At 38.5% G+C, this 24,469-nt stretch overlaps 1 protein-coding gene across 2 annotated transcripts in view; it reads left to right on the top strand.

The window, feature by feature from the left end:
- Slc12a2 (solute carrier family 12 member 2) overlaps window positions 1-24,469 on the top strand; it is a 73,012-nt gene that overhangs the window by 6,218 nt on the left and 42,325 nt on the right. For both annotated transcript variants that reach the window (XM_052155267.1, XM_052155266.1), the window contains exons 2-10: window positions 12,790-12,909; window positions 13,846-13,921; window positions 14,540-14,635; window positions 15,816-15,955; window positions 16,605-16,715; window positions 17,950-18,058; window positions 20,513-20,640; window positions 20,740-20,824; window positions 22,076-22,227. In XM_052155267.1, the coding sequence (XP_052011227.1) occupies window positions 12,790-12,909; window positions 13,846-13,921; window positions 14,540-14,635; window positions 15,816-15,955; window positions 16,605-16,715; window positions 17,950-18,058; window positions 20,513-20,640; window positions 20,740-20,824; window positions 22,076-22,227 (1,017 nt within the window). The remainder of the gene's footprint in view (window positions 1-12,789; window positions 12,910-13,845; window positions 13,922-14,539; window positions 14,636-15,815; window positions 15,956-16,604; window positions 16,716-17,949; window positions 18,059-20,512; window positions 20,641-20,739; window positions 20,825-22,075; window positions 22,228-24,469) is intronic.

Here is a 24,469-nt window from a genome sequence, read left to right as displayed (position 1 = left end):
GGGAAGAAAGGAGGCAACACTATTGCATTATTGAGTTTTTGTTTTTCATTTTATTTCTAAGAAATCCATCTTTGCCACACTTTACTGGTACTAAAATGATCTCATAGAAACTAAAAAATGGTTTTATACTTGAATTGATACTTGTTTTTCTGTCTGAATAGCTTCACACTGCCTTTTTCAGGGTCTTTCTCTTTATCACATATTTCTGGCTATCGCTCAGACCTGCTGTAAGATGCTTGACCTGCTGAGAGAGACTTCGCCATCATCACTTCAGCCTGTTGACATCCTGAGGATAATGAGGAGGAGGATGCTTGAGATGATGCAATTGTTAATTAATCCCTCACTAGAATCATCTTTTGTCTCATTAATTTTTGTATAGAGATTAGGGACTTAGTACAGATCTGCTCACTGACTATATCAGGCCTAGCCGTTCCTGACACTTAACGGGCTGTAAGTAAAGCCCTGAACAGTTGCCTCGAACACTGAGATGCTTCTATGCCCTACTAATTATTTCAAGATATAGTGTGGTTCCTTGAAAGTCACCCTGGAAGAACAAGAATAGGTCAAAACTGGGGTGGTATCTGGGAGTAGTTTCCAGATAGGATTAAAAGTGGGACCTGATAAATATTTGCATGCGGCAAAGTCAAATTGCAGTTTTGCTGGGGCCCCAACCTGCTAAGTTCATGTTACTGGCTACTGTAGTCTGACTTTGGGTTTCTGTATTAATTCTCCTAATAGATGACTAGCTGGGTAAAAAGAGGACAAATTTGGGGATCTGAAATGAGGCAAACAAAAAGCCTTGTTCATGTCAGTCACACCTGATGCCACGTCTCATTGGTTTATGTTCATGCCTGTCCTGTGAGACTAGAGCCTGAAAGATGTCAGCTGAGTCAGTTCTCATGGGGTTAGTGTCTTTACTAGCAGTGATTTCCCATCATATATTTTTTAATGTGTTTGGGAGGTCTGAAATACAAGTTGAATTAGTTCCTTGCTGAGTGAAGTGCTTGTAAATTCAGTTATTCTTCAAATTCCTAGTGAACATCAACAGCAGCATTGTTCTGTGTGTGGCAGGTACAGATAGTGGTGAGCAAAAAAAAAAAGCCACAGGACAGACACTAGGCTAGACAGACAGACGTACTAAAGTGAAAAAACTAAAGCAGAATGAGAAAATGGCAGCTAGGTACCACTTTAGAGTGGCTGGGGGTGGTCTTAATGAAAGACAGTAGCAAAGAAAGGGCTCATCGTCCCATGCAAATACCAGGATGGATGCTCTAGACTCAGAAGTAGGCACCTGAGAGTGAGATAGGAATGTGATGGTGTGACCAAGGAGGTTAAGACTGAAGGTCAGATGGTGGGTAGAACAGAGGTTCAGATCAAGGTGTTTTTAAAGGGAGAATTATGGGTATTTTGCTATAATTTGGATTAAGTGTGCCTTAGTTAGGGTTTTACTTCTGTGAACAGACAGCATGGCCAATGCAAGTCTTACAAAGGATGACATTTAATTGAGGCTGGCTTACAGGTCCAGAGGTTCAGTCCATTATCATCAAGGCAGGAACCTAGCAGTATCCAGAAAGACGTGGAGGAGAAAGGGTGAGTTCCACCCCTTGTTCAAAAGGTAGCTAGAAGACTGGTTTCCAGGCAACTAGGAGGAGAGTATTAAAGCCCAAGCCCATAGTGACACACCTACTTGAACAAGGCCACACATCCCAATAGTGCCACTCCCTGGGGCCCGCATATACAAACCATCACAAAGTGTATGGAAAGAGAAATGTTATGGTTCTTTAGAATGGAATTGCTATTTATGGAAGTAGGCAGGAATTGGGAAGAGCAGGGTTAGGTGGAGTCAGCAGAATATAATTCTGTAAATCAGTTTTATAGTGAGGCAAACCCTAGAAAATTGCAGCTACTAAATAATTGGAACTGAAACTTTAACAGTTTCATATTGTAGCAATTTTTTATTTTATTTTTTTCTGAGACAGGGTTTCTCTGTGTAGCCCTGGCTGTCCTGGAACCCACTCTGTAGACCAGGCTGGCCCATTGTAGCAGTTTGTAAGACTCTCCCTCTGTAGAATAGGAAATTGAAACAAGATGTTACAAAGTAACTAAGATTCTAAGATTTTTACTGTGCATGGGGCTAGTGGTACCTGCTCTGCTAACTTATTCAATTAACACACTGGAATCTTAAGATGGAATGCCTCTTTCTCTTCGGTGCCTTTGCCATTGCCATATAATGGTAAGCCCAGTAGTGCACTGCTGTACTTGTTTTTAACAGTCACACAGCTTTATTAAAAAGTAAGACCAGAATGACTCCTGGGTTTTTTTTTTTTTTTTTTTTTTTTTTCAGCTTTTAGAAATGCATTCTTCCACCTGATGTTGCTTTCCTTCCTTGAGAATGTCTTGCAATAGAACCAAGGTCCCATGACATAAGATCTTTATTTTAAGATGTCTTTATTTCATACTTGATAGTTTTGCAGAATAGAGCCTTGGTGGACCGGTTCTCTTTCACCCTTTGAGTGTGCTGTTCAGTGTCTCCACTGTTCCTGGCTTCCACTGCTGCTGGCAGGAAGTCAGGGTGGGTGACTCGTTAGGACTGAAGAGTTTCTCATGGCCTTTAGCTTTCAGCAGGCTGCAGCTGCTGGTATCCTCCTTTGTGTTTTGCCTAGGTGTTTCTTGCAACTGTAAATTAGTTATTTTATCTATTGCTTTTCTCTTCTGTCATTTCCACTCTGAACTGAAGTCCATTCAATGACTTTATCATTTCTAAATATTGTGATAATTTCTTTATCAGATTTCTGTTGGTACTCAAGACTTACTGTTGATTTCCTTAATAGTCCTTAATATTTTCCTAATATTCCTTAATAGTTTTAAATATTTCCATTCTAAAGAGAACATTTGGTCCCTATCACATTTGAATGAGAAACATTTTTCTCATCTGTTTATACATTTATTAATTTGCAGAGGAGAGAAATGAATATGTAGATAATACATTGTGGTGACCCTGAATTTTGATTTTTAATATTCTGCAATTTATTTTCTTTTCTTTGTTGAGACAGTGCCTCACTATGTATTTTACCATGAGCTGGAATGTACTGTGAGGCCCAGGCCAGGATCACAGCTGTGTGCACCTTGCTAGGCTCAGACGTCATTGAATAACTGATGTCTCTGTTCTCTACCTGCCTGTGCCAACAACTGTTGTTCAGCTCCCAGAACTCTCCTCTACTATTCTTCATTTGGGGGCCAGGTCAGGTATGGGGATTTACCCTTACTCTTATTTTCCTTTTTCTAGAAAATCAAATGAATTTTCCAATTTTCTGCTCATTTTGGGCTCTGTTACTTCAGGCTGATGTAGCTTCTTTATTAACTACGTATGCCACAGACTGAGAACTGAAAAAGCAGCAAACATGTGCTCTTAGTGGTGCAGGTGCATAGATCTGTTCCCCCTTTGTTCTATGCCTTTCCCCCACTTTCCCCTGGGTTCTTTTCTATGTGCAAATAGTTGGCTATCAGTTGGTGATTCTTGAGCAGTCAGCGGTTATTTAAGTTCTTGACCATCCCACTTACTACATCTTCAGAAGAAGGATATGCCATCTGTGATTCCAGTGAACTGAAAATGGGAAAGCAGACAGAAGATAGCATCCGCTGCTGTGAGAATCGCATCAAACACCCAGTGCTGTCAGACACTCATGGGTTTCTGTGCATATTACTTTTCCAGTGCTTAGTTCTGCTGCTAACTTTTAGGTCTTCCTTCTAAACAATTAGAGATAAAGTTACACATGCCACTGCTTTGCATTGACAGAAGGTATATGCTTCCTGGGAATTCTGTTTATGGTGTCTTAAGCTCCTAGTTGACATTAGCAAGTTGTGTGGGATTTGAAGTAATGCTTGTGTTATTTCTTTTTGTGAAACATTCTTTTGTAACTCATGTCTTGAGGTTTTGGTAAAGAGCATTCAGAGCTAGTTCCAGGACTGAATTCTTTGATTTGGATCAGCAGTTCTGACTTGGTTCATTGTGAAGTCACATGGCCACACTGTCCACTTGTATCTGTGGCACTTGAGTTTTGAGCTTTGCATTAATTCCACTGGATATTAATAGAGCATTGTTAACCAAAGCAAACTGGGTTTGTGTAAAACAATACTCTGTTTTGAAAGCGTAGTCTGTATGGGAAGCATTACACTGAATACACCAATCACCGACAGCACGGATGGGAAGTGTTGGTCGCTTTGGGGTGATATAATTAGCTAATACTTGCTAAAAAGTTAGAATAATTATTAGAATAAGCCCCCTACTTTGACATCTGAATTTGCATATGTATACATATATTTTAACTGCTAAGTAAGCTATTCTAGATATAACATTTTGGCATAGACTAAAGCAGATGCTGTTAAATTGTATGAGAAATTTTGATGTTTTAAGGATTTTTATTAGTATTGTAGCACCCAAAATATTTTTAGGATGTAAATAGTTTTTTGATGAGCCTTCATATATTTGATGTATTATTTTGGATTTATTTAAAGTAATAATAACCAATACTTAGAGGCTGTGAGTTCAAGGCTAGCCCAAGCTTTTGTGATGAAATCCTGAGATACACAACTGCAAATGCCAGCTTTTCCCTCTTGAAATTATTTATTAGCTGGTATGAAAATTTTATGATGTATAAAATTATCAGTTTTTAAAATTTTGTCTTTTCAAACATTCCGTGACAGTGTCCCATCTCACAGGTGTTGAAATGAAGCTCTTAGGGGGTTAAATTCTATAGGCACTGAGTATAAGGACTGGGATCTGAGCAGACCTGACTGGGAGCTGACAATTTTCACCACATTGTAGTATTTCAGGATGTTATTTAGAAAATGGGTTAATCATAAAACTCACTGTTAATTTGCTACATTGTGGTACCAATGGCAGGAAAAGTCTTTATTGTTTCAGACATTCTGTTTTAAATCAGGCTGGAAGAGTTAAGGCAAGTACTTGAACTATAAAATCTGAGTACTGTCTACACAGAAGTTACAGCATGTGATGTATGCTAGGAAGGAACTAGAAGAGCATTAGAAAGTTCTGTGACTAACTCAGGTATGGAGACAGATTCAGTCTCGGATTTGGTTCAAGACGGTGCTGGGTCCCTTTAAGATATAGGCAGAGGGAGCTCAAGCTGAAAGACCCTTAGGAGAAAATAGTTTAGAACCCATTTTTAGGTTGGAAGTGGTGGCATATGCCTTTAATCTGTGCACTCCAGATACAGAAGATGCAGACCTGAGTTCAAGGCTAGCCTGGTCTACATAGTGAGACCATTTCTCATTAAACAAAACAAAAATCAACTTATCAGTTAAAGTCAAATTGCACCAGTTAAATACTTGATTTGAACTTGCAGTAATTTCTTAATTTGAGCATAATTAGAGGGGAGGAGTTTCAAAGAAAATTAGTAGATAGCTGCCTCTGTTTTAAAAAGTTATGGGAACTTTCTTTGGCTTTATAAGTGGCATGTGTATATCGTGTTTCATGTCCATTTCTGCTTGTCTCATTGGGCAGTAAACTCTGAAGACTTGACTAGAGAATTCTCAAAATTAGAATTTCCGTTCATTCCTAAAAAGAAAGTGTGCTTGATAGAAAAAGTGTGAGAATTTCCCTTCTGTTAACAGTCTAATGTTTATCTTTAAACATGTCAGATACTATTTATTTAAAAAAAATTAATGACAAATTCAAAGAATAATTTATTGAAAGAAAATAAAAACGTGTATTTTCCCAGCCTTCTTGACACTTTAGGCCTGGGGGGCAGGCTTGCGATGGGAAAGTGTACAGGGAATGGGAACGCTGTGAAGGACTGGGAGCAGTGATGAAAGGAGACCCAAGCGTGAGGGGCTCACTCCAACACAGATGCTGAACATCGGACAGTGTGACTGACGTGCACCCATCAAAGTAGCCTCCACAGTTAGGTTAGCATACATGCTATGCCTTCCTGGATGGATTATACCGTGTAGATAGCGATTCCTTCTCTGAAAGTGGTCTGTCACGATCTGTAGTCATTGTGTCTTGTTTCCTATTGATAAAAGTATGTGTCTTGCTGTGTTAGCACAGAATAATCTGGTGTTTACACAGTAAACCTGGGTTGTTCTGGATTGGAGTCTCTGCTAGGGTCCCCTCCCCAAATTTCGGAAGAGCCAGGTTATTCCCCAGCCTAGAAACCAGTTCTTATGACCATTAACCTCCTTGCAGCAGTAATGCGGAGAACAACCCTTTCCTGCTGCATTTTCAAAGAACCTAATAGTTGGAGGCAGAGGTGGAGGACCTCAGCAGAGGTGGAGGACCTCAGCAGAGGTGGAGGACCTTAGCAGAGGTGGAGGACCTCAGCAGAGGTGGAGGGCCTCAGCAGAGGTGGAGGGCCTCACCAGAGGAGAAGGACCTAAGCAGAGGTGGAGGGCCTCAGCAGAGGAGGAGGAGGACCTCACCAGAGGAGGGGGCCTCACTAGAGGAGGAGGGCCTCAGTAGAGGAGGAGGACTCAGCAGAGGAGGAGGGCTTCAGCAGTGGTGGGCGTTGGGCAGCTGGGAAGGCAGCTTGCTTCACTACTTTGGCTTCTCCATCTTGTTTGTCTTTAGCATACATGTAATTTATGATATTTAAAAGGGGTTGTTTTGTTTTATTTATGTGTATTTTTCTTTCTTATTAGATTTTTGTCTCTTTTAGTGACTTACAGTTGCCTGAAGTGTTTAGAATTTAGATAGTGTGACCTCCAGAGTAATTTGAAAATAGATAACCTAAATAAGGGTCTGGTTCTGACTTCTAAATTTCCTTTTTTCCTCTAAGTAGCTATTATCTTGTATTTACTAGAGTACTTTGTTCTCCATTTTTGTCCTGTTCAAGTTTTTTTACTGTCCCTTTAGGTTATTATTTATAAGATTTGATATACCATATAAATGGTACATCAGTACAATCGTGACTAGACTCAAGACTTCTATTTCACAAATAAAGTCTGAGAAAGGCTTTCAGTATGATAATCCTTTCCCTCTTTTCTCATGGAAAGGAGTATTGAACATCCCTCACCATGTCAGGAGAATGCACTCTGTGCTCTCCGGTACACATAATTTGACTTCCTGAAATTAAAAATCTTTATGTGCAACTTTCTTATTATCGTTACTCATCTTTAATAAAGAGCTATCCTTGTGCATTTGTTAGATGGATGCCTTTTATTATCTTCTATTTTCTGTGTAAGGTATAATATATTAGTTTATAATTCAGCTTTTTAATAGGTGATACTAAATGAAAAAATGTGTTCTCTTAAATATCTGTTTGCCCAAAAGCAGGCTTATTCTTTGTCCACATAACCCATCGAGATTTGATCCATATATATTTCAGCTGTGATCATATCTAAGAGGAATTAAGAGTGCTGAGGGGCCCTGCTTTTGATCTTCTCTTGTTGGGATGGGTCAGAGCTTCTAAGCAGGCACCTTGAGCAGAATTGACCAGGACCAATGCATGTTGTAGTTCAGGGAAGCAGCTACCCTTACTCACATAGGATCAGCTGGGTCCATTTTCTCTTCCTGAAGAGTAGCCAGGAATTAAAAAGCTAGGTCACCTAAAGACTACTGCCCCACTAAAATGCTGACTTAAAAAAAAAAAATTAATGCCTAGCTATAGATTTGACTGTCACAATTGAAATGTGGCATTGATGCTTAAATTATGGTTTTGTAATCCTGGTGTGTCAGTTCAATTTCCCAAAGCTAAACATCTCATCTACTTCATATATGTCTGTTGTATTATGTAGAGCACTTAAAGCCTTCCAGGACATGATATTGGTGGATAGGAATTATTAACTCCATTTAAATGAGGAAACCAGTTCTCAGAGAGGAGCTTTAATGTAAAAAGTAAATAGAAAAGGTATGTAACCTTTGATAGGGCTAAATAGTTATTGGAGGCTGCATTGAATGTGCAAAAGGTCTCCAGTGATGGTAAAGACTTGCTATTTTTTCCTAGTCCCTAATTGGGAAGAAAAAAAATCATACCTTAAAGGGTTGGGAAGTACCCAGCATGGTGACTGACTGTAAGATAGTGAATGAGTGAAAGGATAAGGCTGCATTTATGCCCAGAAACTGCCTTTCCAAGTGCCAGACCTGCAAAGGGTGGAAGAATGTCAGCATTGCTTTGGACTCTTGTTGCATATTGGCACCATTAAAGGGTTGGCCCATTGCCCTGCTTAAAAGGTATTGATATTTGGATGGCCGTAAGTTACTCTGAAGACAGTGTCATGGCATTTCCTGAACCCTGAAGAGACACTTTAGAATGTTCTTTAAAATGAAAGACAACTAAACACCTTCTTCCACCCAGGTTGAGAGGTTTATTATCTGTGCCTATTATGCCTAAAGTCACTGAGTAAAGATAACTTCTTTTAAAAAAGCAGGCTGGCCGGGCGGGGGTGGCGTGCCTTTAATCCCAGCACTTGGGAGGCAGAGGCAGGCGGATTTCTGAGTTCGAGGCTAGCCTGGTCTACAGAGTGAGTTCCAGGACAGCCAGGGGTACACAGAGAAACCCTGTCTTGAAAAAACCAAACCCAAAAAAGAAAAAAAAAAAAGAAAACAAATAACCAAAACAACCAAATAAACAAAAAGCAGGCTGAAGTTTGCACTAAAAATGAGTTTATGACAATAATAAGCATTGCCTGAAGTCTAATAGTGTTTCTGCTGTTCCCAGGGGCTGCGCTCTCAGTCTCAATGCCTTTCCTGGTGGGGCATAGGGGCAAGTGACAAAAGTCGTTTTGGTAGGTGAATATGGTGGCTCATTTCTATAATCCAGCACATGAGAGACCACAGTAAAAGGATGGTTGAGTGTGAGGGAGGCCAGCCTGGACCACATGACCAGACTCTATCTCAAGAATCCAAATTCATCCCTGGTCAACATTCCTTGGTAGTAATATTTTTATCCAGGATTGACATAAAGATTATCTTATTCTTTTGTGTACTTGAGGAGAAAACTTTATGGACTTTATAACTGGGTAGTCCATAGAAGAGTGTCAAGAATTTAAGAAGTCCAAGCATGGTGGGATAGGCCTGTGATTCCTGCACTCCAGAGGCTGGGAGAAGGAACCCTAACCTGTGCAAGGTCCCCTAACCTGCAGGACACTTCATTCAAAAGTACAAAAGGAATTCAGTGGCATGTAGATTAGTGTGCATGCATTAACAACAGCATGCATATAAGACAGTCTTCCCTTTATCGTATGCTATAGTTCTAATTAAAGTGGTGTTAAGGTTTTTAATTGTAATTAAGGGGAAAAAACCCCTTGGGCATATATTTGTCCTTAGGTACAGTTTTATTCATTTTTTTTTTTAAATCTGGTTTTATTGTAGACTGTCTTTAAAATACATAATGCTAGTTTAATGTTAGGAAGAATTAGCTCAATTCTTTAGTAGGAACTTTGTACTATATATTTTGTGACTACTGTATGGTAAATCTTATACTATAGATTGGGGCTTTTTTTTTTTTTTTTTTTTTTTTTTGCTATATGATGGGAAAAAAAAATCACTACGTCAAATCGGTGCCATAATAAGGAATATTTTCTTTCAGAGCCAGTAGAATTGAAATACATACATTGGTAAAACAAAAGACAAGTTGGTCTTAGTAGAGTTTTTGTTTCTAAGATGTATACATCCAGGAATAAGTCTAAAATGTATTTATATCTAAGGCATTTAAAAAAAATCAATTTGGGGGCTAAGAAGCTGACTCTGTGGGTAGCTGACCGTTTGACCTTGAAGGCCATACAAACCAGGCGTGTTAACATGTGTCTGTGATACTGTTCCTTACTTTGGTGAGATGGAGGTGGAGACGGAATCCCTGGAGGCCTGTGAGCCAGCTAGCCTGACAAAGAGACCCTGTCTCAAACAAGGTGAAAGGCAAAGATGGACGCCCATATACATACCCCAGTTTTGGCCCTGGTTGAGGGAGACCTTTGAATATACAAGAAACAAACAAACCAAACCAAACAAAACCAACCCCCCCCCCCCAAAAAAAACTTCCTTTTCCTACTTCCTGCAAAGAAATAATAACCATGGGAGGTTCTTCCATTCTGGTATTTTCTATATCCTTAGAAAAGTACTCATCTGCCCATGCTTTCTCTCGATATGTTTCTCTTTTTTTGTTTCCATGTATATATTCATCTACTGGCTGTTTGTCCTGGCCCTTCTTCTACGTTCCATTCATGAATTCTTAAGGTGCCTGGTAGACTCTTGTCTCCTGGTCTACACGTTCCACTTGTGTTTTTTTTCTCATTTCCTTTTAAATAGAATTTTGCTTTATAGTCCAGGCCAACTGTAGATTAATAATTCCCTTGTAATCCAAGTGCTAGAATTAATTATAAACATGCCTGCATATTCTTTTTTAGTTTAATATGACTCACTAGTAGGTCTGTTTCTTTTATGAGAAATCCTTAATGTTAGGTGTAGCTTACATATATGTTTTCCATTTTTTTCCTATCTCTCTCTCTCTTCTGAATTTATTTTCAGTGCAACCTCAAACTCAGAGTCCCAGTGCTACTTTTTGAAAGCTTATTTCCTTGGATAATACTAAATTTTATATACCTCATTAACATGTCATTAAATTTTCCACCTGCTATCGTGGAAAAGATGGTAAATATTGAAGATATCATTTTTGTACTTTTGTCTTGGCCTAACTCATAGTTCATAATTGAACTTTTTTTTAACTTGTGAGGTTTTTATTTAAGTTTTTTTTTTTCCAGGTGGATAGAGGGTAGATAGAATTTCTTTATTCCTTGGAAGCTCATATATTAAACAACCCAAAGCCGAGGATATAGCTCAGTAGTAGAGTCTTGTGAATACCCAACACCCAACATCACCAAAATAAAGGCTAGCTTCTTTTTATTTCTGGAAATTAGTTTAGCTCCAACGTCAGTTTTATTACACTTTAGTCTGTTAATTCAGCCACAGATAGTACACTTACTTGTTTAACTTTTGATGTCGGTCGGTTGGATGGCCTTGGGTCTGTCTTTTAGCCATGGTTGGCCCAGTGTTCACTGTGCAGTTCATGCCTAACACTCATTGCAGCCCTCTCCTGTGGTGGCGCTGTGGGTAGCTCGCCATTTGACCTTGAAGTACCCATACAGAGCAGGCATGGTCATGTGTGTCTGCGATACCAGTGTTCCTTCAGTGAGATGAGAGGCAGAGACAGAATCCCGCAGGCCTGTGAGCCAGCTAGCCTGTCCTATGAAGCAGCAAAGAAAGAGACCCTGTGTCTGCACCATTGTACCTAGCTTTAGTTGTATTTTGGAGATCAATAATTAAAACTTTTAAAAGAGTTGTTAGATAATGATTAAGAAGGGAATTTTTGTTGTCTATGATCGCACCATTAGTTTTATAAGTGATATTTCATACAAGCTAGAAAATACTTGTTTCTTGAATAGTCATTTACTGTATTCAAACTATAGAGACCAGCATAATTGCTAGGCTTCAGCTTTGATGTGAAATTCTGATAAGCACCCACAGCAAACATTTTTGGATGCCTGCATACTTATACATTGTTCAAGACACCCACATTGCTATTTAGCTTTGGGAAAAGTAGCTGATTAGGGACACACATATTCAGTTTTCTTATGACAGGGATGGAAAGAGATGCCTTTATATTCCAGAGTGAAAACTGGAAAAAAAGGTTAATAAATTGCCAGGCAGGCCTGTTTTTTTGTGATTTTATTTGAATAATTGAGGGGGGGTTGATGAAATTGAGTAAGAATTTCTTTTTTCTGTTTGGAATCAGCATTGACCCTCTGCTGTTTGGGAAGCATTTAACAGCGCGTAACGTCCAATTGGAATTGCAGTTATGATGCACTAACATCTGGCCACCTTAAAGAAAAGCTATTTCTATACACACCTGTTAAGGTCAACGTCTACTAACGAGTTGCCATATTTACACCAGCTTCTGTGTAAGGAGAAGAGCAACAATAGCCCAGTGGCAAGAGAAAATTTACTTAGAGACGTTAAAGCACAAAAATTAGATTTAAAAACTGGATTTTGTCCATCTAAAGAACCAGTGAAGATGCTAGCTGCGTTTTGTTATCTGGGGTTGAATGTGAAGTAAGAACCACAGTGAGGTGTGAAGGTTTGACTTGAGACTGAGCGCCTGTGTTCCAAGCCATTTCCATTTGTTTGCCCATCATGTTCTCATGAAGGTTTGTAATACTAGTTTGGAGATGCCAGGCCTGTGTCCCAGTAAGGACTGAACAGAGCTGAGAGGGGAGGTCGTGAATAAGAAAACCTTAAGAGCTGCAGGATTAGATATGGGACTTTACCCGAGAAAGAAAAGTGAGACTATACTCTGTGATTTGTGTAAAGTCTGTAGAGCTGGTGACTAAGAACAGGAAGGGTCCGTGTGAGGGTATTTCTGAATGGATCTGGGAACTCTGCGAATCTGTCTGCCTGTCATCTTTGAGTTCTTACTATATAGCTCAGGATTATCTAGAACTGGGATAGGCTATCCTTGGAGTTGTTGGAATTTCCGGACAACCCCACCATAACCCATAGCCACAGGTAGGAAGCAGTCACTATTAATTCAGACTAGATCATGTCATGCCAAGTGATTCAAAATTACATCTAATTCTTACCTAAAATTGTTTATGTGCACTGGTGCGAGGGTGCCAGATCCCTTGGAACTGGAGTTACAGACAGCTGTGAGCTGCCATGTGGTTGCTGGGGATTAAACCCAGGTCCTTTGGAAGAGCAGACAGTACTGTCAACCACTGAGCCATTTCCCCAGTTCCTTATATCTAATTCTTATTCTGCATTCATATTTCTGTCACCAGGAACCTTTTGAGGATGGCTTTGCGAATGGAGAAGAAAGTACTCCAACCAGAGATGCTGTGGTCACATACACTGCCGAAAGTAAAGGAGTTGTAAAGTTTGGCTGGATCAAGGGTGTATTAGTATGTATGCATAGATTCCATTTGGTTACAGTCATTTTGTTGATTAGAAAACTTAGTCGATATGCTCAAGAGAATTATTGGTTTTCTGCTTTAACAGTTTGCTTGTGAATACTATGGAAGACCCAGTTAATACCTTGTGTGTTTGTTTTTAGGGGAGAAATGTTAATTAATTATACACATCATCTGAATATTGTAAAGTCACAAATTTTATTTTTGGTAGAATGGGTCTTAGCTATATAGCTCTGGTTGGCCTAGAATATGCAAAGTTCACTGGGCAGGCCTTGAACTTTGTGGTCAGTGTTTTATTTCTGCTTCCTAAGTGCTGAATCAGTTGTAACAATGTACAAACAGGAACTCAGAATAAAAAAATTAACATGCCCACGTTGTGAGAGTGTCATACTCAGTTTAAAATTTTCAAAAATCATGTGACCCATTGACATTGGTGTATGCAATACTGAACTCTACCTTAATTGTTTATCACAGATGTTTTGAATACACATGCAAAACTTACAAAGGAAAGTTGTTATAGTCTTATCCAGGCCTGGTGGCATAGGCCTTTAACCCCAGCTGTTGGAAACAAAGGCAGGGGGATATCTGAGTTCAAGGCTAGTCTGGTTTCTGTAGTGAATTCCAGGAAAACCAGCCTACACAGAAAAATCCTGTCTGCAAAATAAAAATCAAAACAAAAAAAGTAGTGAAATTACAATAGTGGTTTTTTCCTACACTTCTGGTGAGCACATTTATTTGTAAACGTATTTACATTGCACTTAATTACGTCAGCTAATAGTAAGCTTAAGACAAACTTAAAGATTTTAGATTTCAAAACTCCTGTGGTTTTAATAAGTGCATTTTGCTTTTTGGCTTGTTTAATATTCATTGCTGTATCATGTTTTAATTGCATTGTTTATCTGTGGTGCAAACTCTTTTCTCTCACAGGTACGCTGTATGTTAAACATTTGGGGTGTGATGCTCTTCATTAGATTGTCCTGGATTGTGGGTCAAGCTGGAATAGGTGAGTGAAGCCTCCTCATACCACTTGATCTCTGTGGTAAAATAGCTGTATGCCTTTCTCAGTTGCTGACTGAGTTGTGTTGCCCTTTAGGTAGATTGTGACCATAATTGACTTCCATAATATTGATTTTTCCCAGAAATGATATTAAAATTAGGTAACTTATTGCCTGTGCCTACTTACTTACTTTATTTCCATGAAACAGTATCATGATCAAGGCAGCTAATAAAGGATTTAATTGAGGGCTTGCTTATAGTTTCAGGGGGTGAGTCCATGACCTTAATGGTGGGGAGCATGGCAGCAGGCAGTGGCTGAGCTTACATTACATGATTCACATGCAGAATGCATTGAGAGTAAGACTGGGCCTGGCATAGGCTTTTGAGACTTCAAAGCTCATCCCTAGTGATACACATCCTCCAACAAGCCCACACCTCTAACCCTTCCCACATAGTTCACCAACTAGAAACCAAATATTCAGATATGTGAGCCTGTGGGGGCCTTTCTCATTCAGAACACCAGTCTATAATGTTACTTCAGTATTAGCCCAGCCAGTTCTAGGCGATGACAAGTTTAGGAGTATAAATAAGGTTCTTAGTTGTGTTTGTGTTTTCTCCTTTAAAGGTCTCTCCGTCCTTGTAATAGCAATGGCCACCGTTGTGACAACTATCACAGGATTGTCTACTTCAGCAATAGCTACCAATGGGTTTGTGAGAGGAGGTGAGCCCAGCTGGCACAGGCCCTACCCGAAAGACATGGTCATGCTTTTTAAGTCACTGCATCTTCCTTAGTGCCCAGAACCTTTTCCTGTAAATCCTGTCTGTGTTTTTGAGAGCTTACACTTGGCATACTGCTAGAGTCCTGTGGATTCTTGCCCTTAAATAATCCGGCTTCTCAGTCCTATCTCTCAGACCTGCATTCTTGCATTGCACAGACCAGCCTCTTCGGTCTTCAGCTGAATACAGACGACAAAAGTAGATGACTGCTACAGGCACCCTTTAAAATGACCACTGTGTGAATTGTAGTTTTTGAACTTACATCTGAAATGAATATGAAGTTGGCTGTTCTGTGGGGTAGATGAAGTGTATTTTACTTGTACTTCAGTCAGTCAGAGAATTGCTGAGCACCTTTTGTCACATGCTGGGTTTGTAACAGGGTCAGGCAAGGTCCAGTTTTGTTAAGATTTAAGATCATATGATAATAGTAACTACTGTTTGAGGCCTAAAGGCTGGGGGTGGTACCATGGTTTTGACATACATGATCTTGATGAATGTACCATTGCTGTTAATACTTTCATTATTTATATGGCTAATGAGACTAGAAAGGAAATAGTTATATTCATATTTTAGCAAAATTTAATCTGGAAGAAGATTGTGCTGCTTGATATCAAATGTCTACAACGAAAAAAAGTTTTTTCTGAAATAATTGGAAATCTCCTCATTTGGGTATCAGTAAAGCCAAAACACAGAAATTGAGGAAAACTTAACATTTTGCTACATGTGACAAAAGGTACTGCACTGGTAAAATCAGTTTATCCTTGGTGGTCAGGTTTTTTTTTTTTTTTTTTTTTTTTTTTATGGTTTTTAAATCCATTGTTTAGCTGTGTATTATTAGTATTACCAAGCATGAAGTACCATAGTTTTTTTCTATGATAGGGAACTTTCTTCTAATTATAAGCTTTATATAAGGTACAGAAGGCAGGTCTAAAGTTCCTGTTTTATTAAGGCAGTTTTCACTACAATACTTCCTGTAAACACAGCATCTCAGATACCAGTCTTCTGATGCATTTCTTTATGAAAATACTTTCACCTACTTGGCTGAATCTGCTTTGTGAATTCCTTGATATAATTACAAGAATTATTGGTATTAAAACCCTAACTGGTTTTCAATCTTTGTCTAGGAGGAGCATACTATTTAATCTCTAGAAGTCTAGGGCCAGAATTTGGCGGTGCGATTGGCTTGATCTTTGCTTTTGCCAATGCAGTGGCAGTGGCTATGTATGTTGTTGGATTTGCAGAGACTGTGGTGGAGCTGCTCAAGGTAATTGGACCTGTCACTTGTTCGCCAATCCCCACTGAGATGATACACATGCACTCGTCTAAATCTATGTGAGCTTTAAAACATGCTATCTACATTATTAACTCTTAAAGTAATATTGCTTATGGAGTAGGAACTGGGCTTTTGACAATAGTATAAGGGTTTATTCTTTATCCCCCTTGTATCATAAAAGACCATTAAAACATGAGTTCACTAATTATATCAAACATAGAATACATTTCTGATGATGCCATTTTATAAAACCTAACAGTACCAGTCAGATTATAATTTTCTTGATTGGTAATTCCTTTTTTGATTTATTGGTTCCATATCAGATATACCTGTAATAGTAATTTAATAAGATATTAGACATCTAAGATATTATTTGAACAACAACTAATAGTAATTAGTATTTTTTTCTTTTTTCTTTTTTTCTTTTATTTCTCTTGATTTTGAGACAGGGTTTGCAGTGTGGCTGGCTAGGAACTTGTAGTATACACCAGGCTAGTCTTGAAATTTTGATAGTTCTGCCTCTGACTTTTCAAGTACTGGGAACACAAACATCGTCATACCTACCTCTGTCCATCGGTTTAATGAGCATCGATGCAGTGTCTGTGTGTAAAGAGCTGCTCATTGTATGTCTCCTTTGTAGGAACATTCCATACTTATGATAGATGAAATCAATGACATCCGAATTATTGGAGCCATTACAGTAGTGATTCTGCTGGGAATCTCAGTGGCTGGAATGGAGTGGGAAGCAAAGGTGAGCTGTGACAGAGAGCGAGCTGTTGCATTTAGTCCACACAGCCAGTGTTCTAGGACACTCAAACTGTAATGTGCTCAGACTCTGGTGGAAAAGTGGCCATTTTTATAGAAGTTTATGATTTTATAAATCATAGAACTTTATAGAAGTTTATGATATTGGCATTTAAAATGATATATTTGAAGATGATTCATTTTAAATCCACTTAAACACTGCTTTTCTCTTTGCATGCTTGTTTTTGAGTGCTTAAGAATTGAGCCTTGTGTGATAGGCAGTCTGTCTACCATTGAGTGTATCTCATTCTTTCATTTATTTACAACTGTAAAAATTGACTTTATTGAAGAAGTTATAATTTCATCCTTCTTGGGACACAATTATTGTTTAAGAAGTTCTTCCTGTACCAGTAAGACATCTCAGTGGATAAAGGTGCTTGCTATAGAAGAGAGCCCCATGGTCTGAGCTGAATCCAAAGTGGAAGGAGGAGGGCCCCAACCTCCTCAGTGTCCTGAACCCAAGATATGCTGTGGCACAAGTGGCTCCATTTCCATAATAATCATATTTTTAAATGCTGCTTAAAAAGTTATTTGCACAGATGACAGTATTTACCGAGACTTGATGGGAAGCTAACCTTGGAGAAAAGTTGATAGCTTTCAGGCTTTCTCCCCTCTGGTCCCCTTTGCCCCATGACACTGCATGTCTTTCTGTTTTTCCTTCTTTCTTAGAACAGTTGCAGACAGATACAGCATTATATTTGGACCTGATACGAAACTTGTGTTGGCAACAAACATATTCTTGACCATCCCAAGATGGTAGTCTGGGCAGGAATATGGAGAATTGTATAGAATGAAAAGTTTGTGGCTTAAGTGGGGATTTGCCCATCTTTAGGACTTGTTTTAAGTCTTAAGGCTTAAGTGGGTGGCATGATTCTACCCATAATTGAACATTCTGAGGCATGGTCTCACTAATAATCTCAGAGCTGGAACTAGTCATAGACTTGTGATCCTTCTGTCTGTAGATTATCTGACAAGTGGAAGCTTTGGGTTCACGACACTGCATCGATCTTTAATAGAGTTCTTTAAGAGCTGTTCTTCGTGTAACAGCATCTATTGAGTACCAGTTGAATACTTTGCATTCTTTAAGACATTTGGCAGAAAGACAAAATAAGACAAATTATCTGTGTAATGGAAGTGAGTATAGGAGACAAGGTTGTGATTTTCAGTGTTTAAAACCACAGGCTCAGATTGTCCTTCTGGTGATTCTTCTTCTGGCCATTGCTGATTTCGTCATAGGAACATTTATCTCACTGGAGAGCAAGAAGCCCAAGGGTTTCTTTGGCTATAAATGTAAGTAAAAAGATGGAATACTTTCCTAAGTGCAAATTACTGCATTGTGCTGTTAACTAAATTTAGTACTTTTTAGGTAATTTATACTGTAATTGTGTTTGGTCTGGTGATTCACACTAATTAATAATTCAGGTTTTGCCCTCTTTATATAAAGGCTGTACAATTAGAGTAAAATCACTTTCATTTTTATCTTTTGTATTTGGATATTAACAGCAGCAGGGGTAGAATGTGGAGAAGGCATTTTTACAGAGGAGGGGAGCCAGCGCTGCTCATGTGCCCAGCTTTGGGTTTCATGGGAATGGGGAACAGGTATGGGTGGGTGATTTTAGTGTTGCACACACATCCTAGGGCTTACATACTCTAAACTGTCTATGATGTCATCAGGCTGGATAAAGTTATAGAATCTGTTATTTATATCGTCTTATCAGTAATTAAAATTTTACTTGATATGTGACGTTTTAAACCTAATAGTTTAAAAGTGCTATGGATTGTGAAAGCAGACAGAAGTTGCAAAAATCATGACTTTTAATCTCTAAATTCTTCAGCTCCTATCTACTAAAGAAAGTAGCAGTTAGGAAGCATGCCTTTGATCTGATGCACGTGTGCACAAATGCTTTTCAGTCTTTATGGCCTCCTAATAGCAACCGCTGGTGTTTCAGTCTAGAATCAGTTGCATGAAGTTATTTGTTTTTCTTTCCTGTTTAAAACAAAACAAAATCATGACTCATTATGTAATCTTCAGTCTCATTAAGCTTTTTTGTCTTCTGTGATGCCGACAGTTTTCAAGATTACAGATACTTGTTATATGGGTGGGGACATTTCTCCAGGTGTTCTGTTTGCATTAGCTTGGTAAGTGATGTGTTCTCAGCACCCAGAATAGGGTCCTGATCTGATCTTCCCCACTATCATTTTAATTTTTATCTTTTTGTTAATGTCATGACTAAGAGGCTTTCCTCTTGGGAAGTTGCCATTTAATAAGTGATACTTTGAGACAGTCTATAGCCTTGCCTCCATCCGACTTTAACCAAATAGTTTCATTAGTAACCCTTGAGCGGGCTCCTGTGAAGTCACAGTGATATAGAACAGCATAGATTGTTTCCTTTCCGTCCTTAGTCACATTTTCCCTTTTGAAAGGCTTTCTTTGTTGGCTATGAGATTGATGCTCTGCTTTTAACTCAGTGATTGCTCTATTACTTTTCTTACCCCTCTGTCTTAGTTAGGGTTACTGTTGCTACAATGAAACACTGTGACCAAGTTGGAGAGGAAAGGGTTTTTGGCTTACACTTCTATTTGCTCTATGTGGTGACAGAACTCCATGTGGTACTGTAAATGAAAGGAAAATGGAAATTTCATTTTAGTAGGAGGGTTAGTCTGAAGCTGAGAAGAATAAAGGAGAAGAGATGAGAGAAAGACGGTAAGCAGAGATGAAGGCCAGAGGCTCTGTTACAAGCCCTTCCAGGATGGTCTTCTGGAAACCAGAAAGCTATTAGCTGATTGGATCTTAGGGCTACAATTGCTGTAATGAAACACCATGACCAAATGCAGCTTGGGGGTGGGGGAGGCTTTATTTGGCTCCATATTAATGTTCATCATCCAAGAAGGTCAGAACAGGACCTCCAGGTAGGGACCTGGGGGCAGGAGCTGATTTAGAGGCCATGGAGTGCTGCCCCTTGCTGGCTTGCTCAGCTTGTCTTCTTACACAACCCAGGACCACCAGCTCAGTGATGGGATCACCCACAATGTGCTAGGGCCTCCCCAATCAATCAGTAATTAAGACAATGTCTTACAGGCTTGTGGAGGAGGCAGTTTCTTAATTAAGGTTCCCTTCTCTCAGATGAGCATCGCTTTTGTCAAGGTGACAGAAGAGCTATCCACCACACTCTCCTCTCAGTGCATAGTTGTAGTTATCATGGTCCTGGCCTGCCAACTGGTGTCTCAGAGTTTAAACAAACTTAAGGAGATTGTCACATTTTAATTTTTAATTGCTCCTATAGACTGTTTCAATTTTTAGCTAAAAATATCTGGCTCAGGAAATAGGGACAGCTGTGTTGAAAGTTGGTGGGCATGGTAGTAGGGAGTAGGGCCAGCGGTCTCAGGTCTCCCACCTGCTTCCTTAGGAGACGGTGTGGTTTTGGTTGATTTGTTTTCTTTTGGGGAGAGTAGGATAGTAATCTACATGTGATTTTTGTTTGAGTTAGTAATAACAATTAAGTTTGGAGGTTCTTTAAATTACTGGTAAGAGTTACCAAAAAAAATAGGATATAACAAAGATTAGATCACCATTTGATTACCAACCATTCCTTCATACCAGAAAACAGGAACACTGATAACTGAATTAGCATTAAATAAGAATGAGCAATTGTGTGGAGACCATATATACTGATTACTTTTAACCTAAATTATTTTGGTCTTATTTACTGTCTAGTAATTGCCAAAATATTTTGTCTTCTGTAGCTGAAATATTTAATGAGAACTTTGGACCGGATTTTCGAGAAGAAGAGACTTTCTTTTCTGTATTTGCAATCTTTTTTCCTGCTGCAACTGGTATTCTAGCTGGAGCAAATATCTCAGGTGATCTTGCAGTAAGTATTATGAAGTACTGTATCATTACAGATATGTAAAAAATGCTATACATGCATGTATTTCTAAAAATAGACCAAAAATGTCTTCTTGTCTTTTAGGATCCTCAGTCAGCCATACCCAAAGGGACACTCTTAGCCATTTTGATTACTACAGTGGTTTACATAGGAATTGCAGTGTCTGTAGGTAAATAGCCTTTGTTTCTTTATGTGTCTCAGAGATTTTTGTGATATTCCTGGCCTAAGTATTATTACAGCATTTTCTGCCTTTACTGTTCTAATATTTTTGGTTAAGTCATAGTTGCTTTGTTAATTTAGTTATTGTTATTACTCTTTAATATTAAATTAAATTTTAAAGAATTGGGAGGCCAAGGAAATCACTTGAACCCTATTCTGCATGTATCTATTAATTTTCAGACAAAATTATAGGCTCTGAATTTATTAGTTTCATAAGCTGTTTCCATGCATATTTAGTAAGAATACTGCAATTTTACCGCATTTAAAAATTTTGTTCAGAAGTAGCAACAGAACTCTATTTTCAAGTTTTATAGTTATCTCTTAGTGTAATTTTGAAATTTAACTGAACAAAAAGTTAGAAATGCTAACTGATGAGCCAATTGCCTTTTAAAAGTGATTTTGGATATGATATATTCTTTGTTTTTTTTTTATATTTTATTCTTTTTTTTACAGTCCAGTCTTCATCCCTCTCCCCGTTCCACTCTCTGACTGTTACATATCCCATACCTCCTCCCTGATATTATAACATATTCTTAATACATAATTCTGAAATTTGTTTAGAAAACAACTATGTATATAAGCATACTCATTTAACAAAATTTATATTTCCTTAAGACTTTCAAATATGCTTATATTATGCAGCTGAGCTAAATAAAATTTGTTTTTAATTTAACTAATGGAGGAACTGATTATGTTTGAACGTTTAAAATGGTTTCTTGCTAACAGCATATCTCTGACATGTCTGAGCCTCTGGTTGCTGGACCTCATGTTCATTTCATTCCATCTGTGCTAAACAAGCAGTGGCCACCCCTTCTGGTGCCAGGGGGCCAGTGAAAGCTCTGCCCTGTTGTCAGGTGCATGTAGAGGGAAGGGTGCTTTGGCCAGCATGGTTGAAAGGTAGAGGGAAACAAAAGCAGCCAAGTGCTCTGTGCTCCATCTAGGCATTGAAATGCTTGTACAAGGTTTTCCTGCATTTGTGGAAACACACTGTTTTTTTTTTTTTTTTTTAATAGAAGATTCAGTTTATTACTTAAATTTTAGTCACCCCAAAACTTCTTTACTTCATTCACAGAAAAGCTATGTGTAATTGTAGCATATGCTGTTATGAATGTGTTCCTAGACAGTTCTGTGATTTCTTCATGATTGGATATGTAATGTTAAGAGGAATGCAGATATAAATTAATTGTTCCTCGTGCTTCAGGTTCTTGTGTTGTTCGGGATGCCACTGGGAATGTTAATGACACCATTACAACAGAGCTGACAAACTGCACTTCTGCAGCCTGTAAACTAAACTTTGACTTTTCATATTGTGAAAGCAATCCTTGTTCTTATGGGCTAATGAACAACTTCCAGGTGAGCATTGAGTTTATATTATAAAGAATTCTGAATTTAGGGGTTAGACCACCTGAAATCTGGCCATTCAGAATGTCCCTGTACAGTAGGGAAGACTGTTGTTACTTTTTGCCCCCCCCTACTAAACTCTGCTGTCACTAAGTAGGCAAATGGGAAAAACACAAAAGAGTAAATAAACTCTAAACTATTCATGAATAAAATAAAGCCCATGAGAGTTACACTTTTCTAGTAGTGTACAGTGAATATACGTGTAGCACATGGGTTTATTATTTTATACTACGTTAGAAAGCCATGAAACAAGCATCTTTCATAAACGTCTTTTTGTCTGGTCTCTTTCTGGGTTCTGTCTGCTCTGTCCTATTGTCTATTCCGTGTCAGTCCTGATTCATGTAGTTAGTATATAGTAAGTCTTGAAGTCAGGTTAACTTCTTCCAACAGAGTTCTAGCAATTTAAGCTTCCTAGTAATTAGTAGTGCCCTCATTGTTTATGTATAAATATACTGTTAGGATATAATGATCAATAGAGCTGGACATGTGGCTTGTTGGTAGATGCTGGTCTGGCATTTACAAGCCCTGGTCTCAGTCCTTAGCACCACACAAACTGGGTGAAGAGGCACATGCCTGTAATCTAGAACTTGGGCGGTAGACTAGGAGGATCACCAGCTTCAGGTCATCCTTAAGTACGCAGCAAGTTTTGAGAACAATTTTGACTACATGATACCTTTTCTCAATACATTGTGTGTGTATGTACACACATATACACACATACATACACTCAGGTATTAATATTAATACTAACTAATTAGGTATGGTCTATATAGGTGCAAGCTGTATCAAACCACCATTTAACAAGAGAATTTAATTATGAATAGATGCATAAAAGTTAGAGACTTACATTTTTGGAGACTGCTAATTCTTTATTACTATTTACCTCTGTTAAGATGTTAAATGAGCAAATCCTAGTTGGAGCACATGAGCATGAGTTTGCTTCCCAGAAAGCATGTAAACAAAACTGATTGTGGTTGAGTACGCTTGTAATCTCAGAGCCGAGGAGGGGAGACAACTTAATGCTTGGGGCTTACTGGCAGACAGCCCAGCTCTTCTGATGCAGATTTCAGGCCAGATTGTCTCAAGACAACCTGGACAGTACCTGATAGTACACACAGGAAAAAGAGCACAGCCAAGTGAAGGTTTACTAGGTCAGATGTATTAGTTTTAGAACCTAGGTAAGTAATGTTCTAAGATGATCAAAATAAGCATATACATATATAGATTTAAGAGGGTAATACAAAACAGAAACTGTATAGAATATGGACTTGATCCCATGTGAAAATATAGAAATGTTGTTACCAAAACATAATTAACAGAATAGCGAGGATCTGCATATTGTTGGAACTTATATTACTATTTACTATATGTAAAATTTCATAATACAACTTTATAGATAAAGTTTCTAAATAAAGTGCAGTTTGATGGCATTTTATATTCCATTGTATAGTTTCAAGCAATTTATTTATAGTTTGTAAGTGTTGGATTCAGTTATGTAATACAAATTTGTATTTTCTAGTCACGAGATTTGGCAAATTGTAGAAATAAAAATAGTCATACTAATTTAATGGTTCACTGAAACTCTGACATTTATATTGTGGATAAAAGATACAAACATTGGCCTCTACAGAGCAACCTAAGTGCTAGTCAGATTTCTGTGTGTTTCCTGGAGAGAAAAAGCTATGTTCTTTATGAGCTCTCTTACAGATTCATTTGAGTCAAGCTCTGATTTAATTTAAATAAGTAAAACTTATAATAATGCTGTGGGGAAAAAATACAAAATGGTGGTGATGGGGCATTCCTGTATAAGTCATGTGTTGTGTAGAGAGTGAGCATCGTCAATAGACTATAACTAGGCAGGGTGTAGCTTATGCTGCCTGAATGTTTGGTGCTTTGAAGAGACACTATGACCAAGACAACATTTATAAAGGAAAGCATTTAATCGGGGGCTTGCCTACAGTTTCAGAGATTTAATCTGTTATCATTGTGATGAACATGCAGACAGGCATGTTGCTAGAGACGGCTGAGAGATTTAATTCCTGATCTTCAGACAGCAGGCAGAAAGAGACAGACACTGGGCCTGGTGTAGCCTTTTGAGACTCAAAGCCCACCCCAGTAACACATGGCTTCCAAAAGGACACACTTCCAAATCCTTCCAAACATTTCATCACCTGGGAACCTTGAGTGCAAATGT

Source organism: Apodemus sylvaticus, chromosome 13, assembly GCF_947179515.1.
Source record: "Apodemus sylvaticus chromosome 13, mApoSyl1.1, whole genome shotgun sequence".
Classification (NCBI taxonomy): Eukaryota; Metazoa; Chordata; class Mammalia; order Rodentia; family Muridae; genus Apodemus; species Apodemus sylvaticus.
This window is presented reverse-complemented; position numbering and strand designations above follow the sequence as displayed.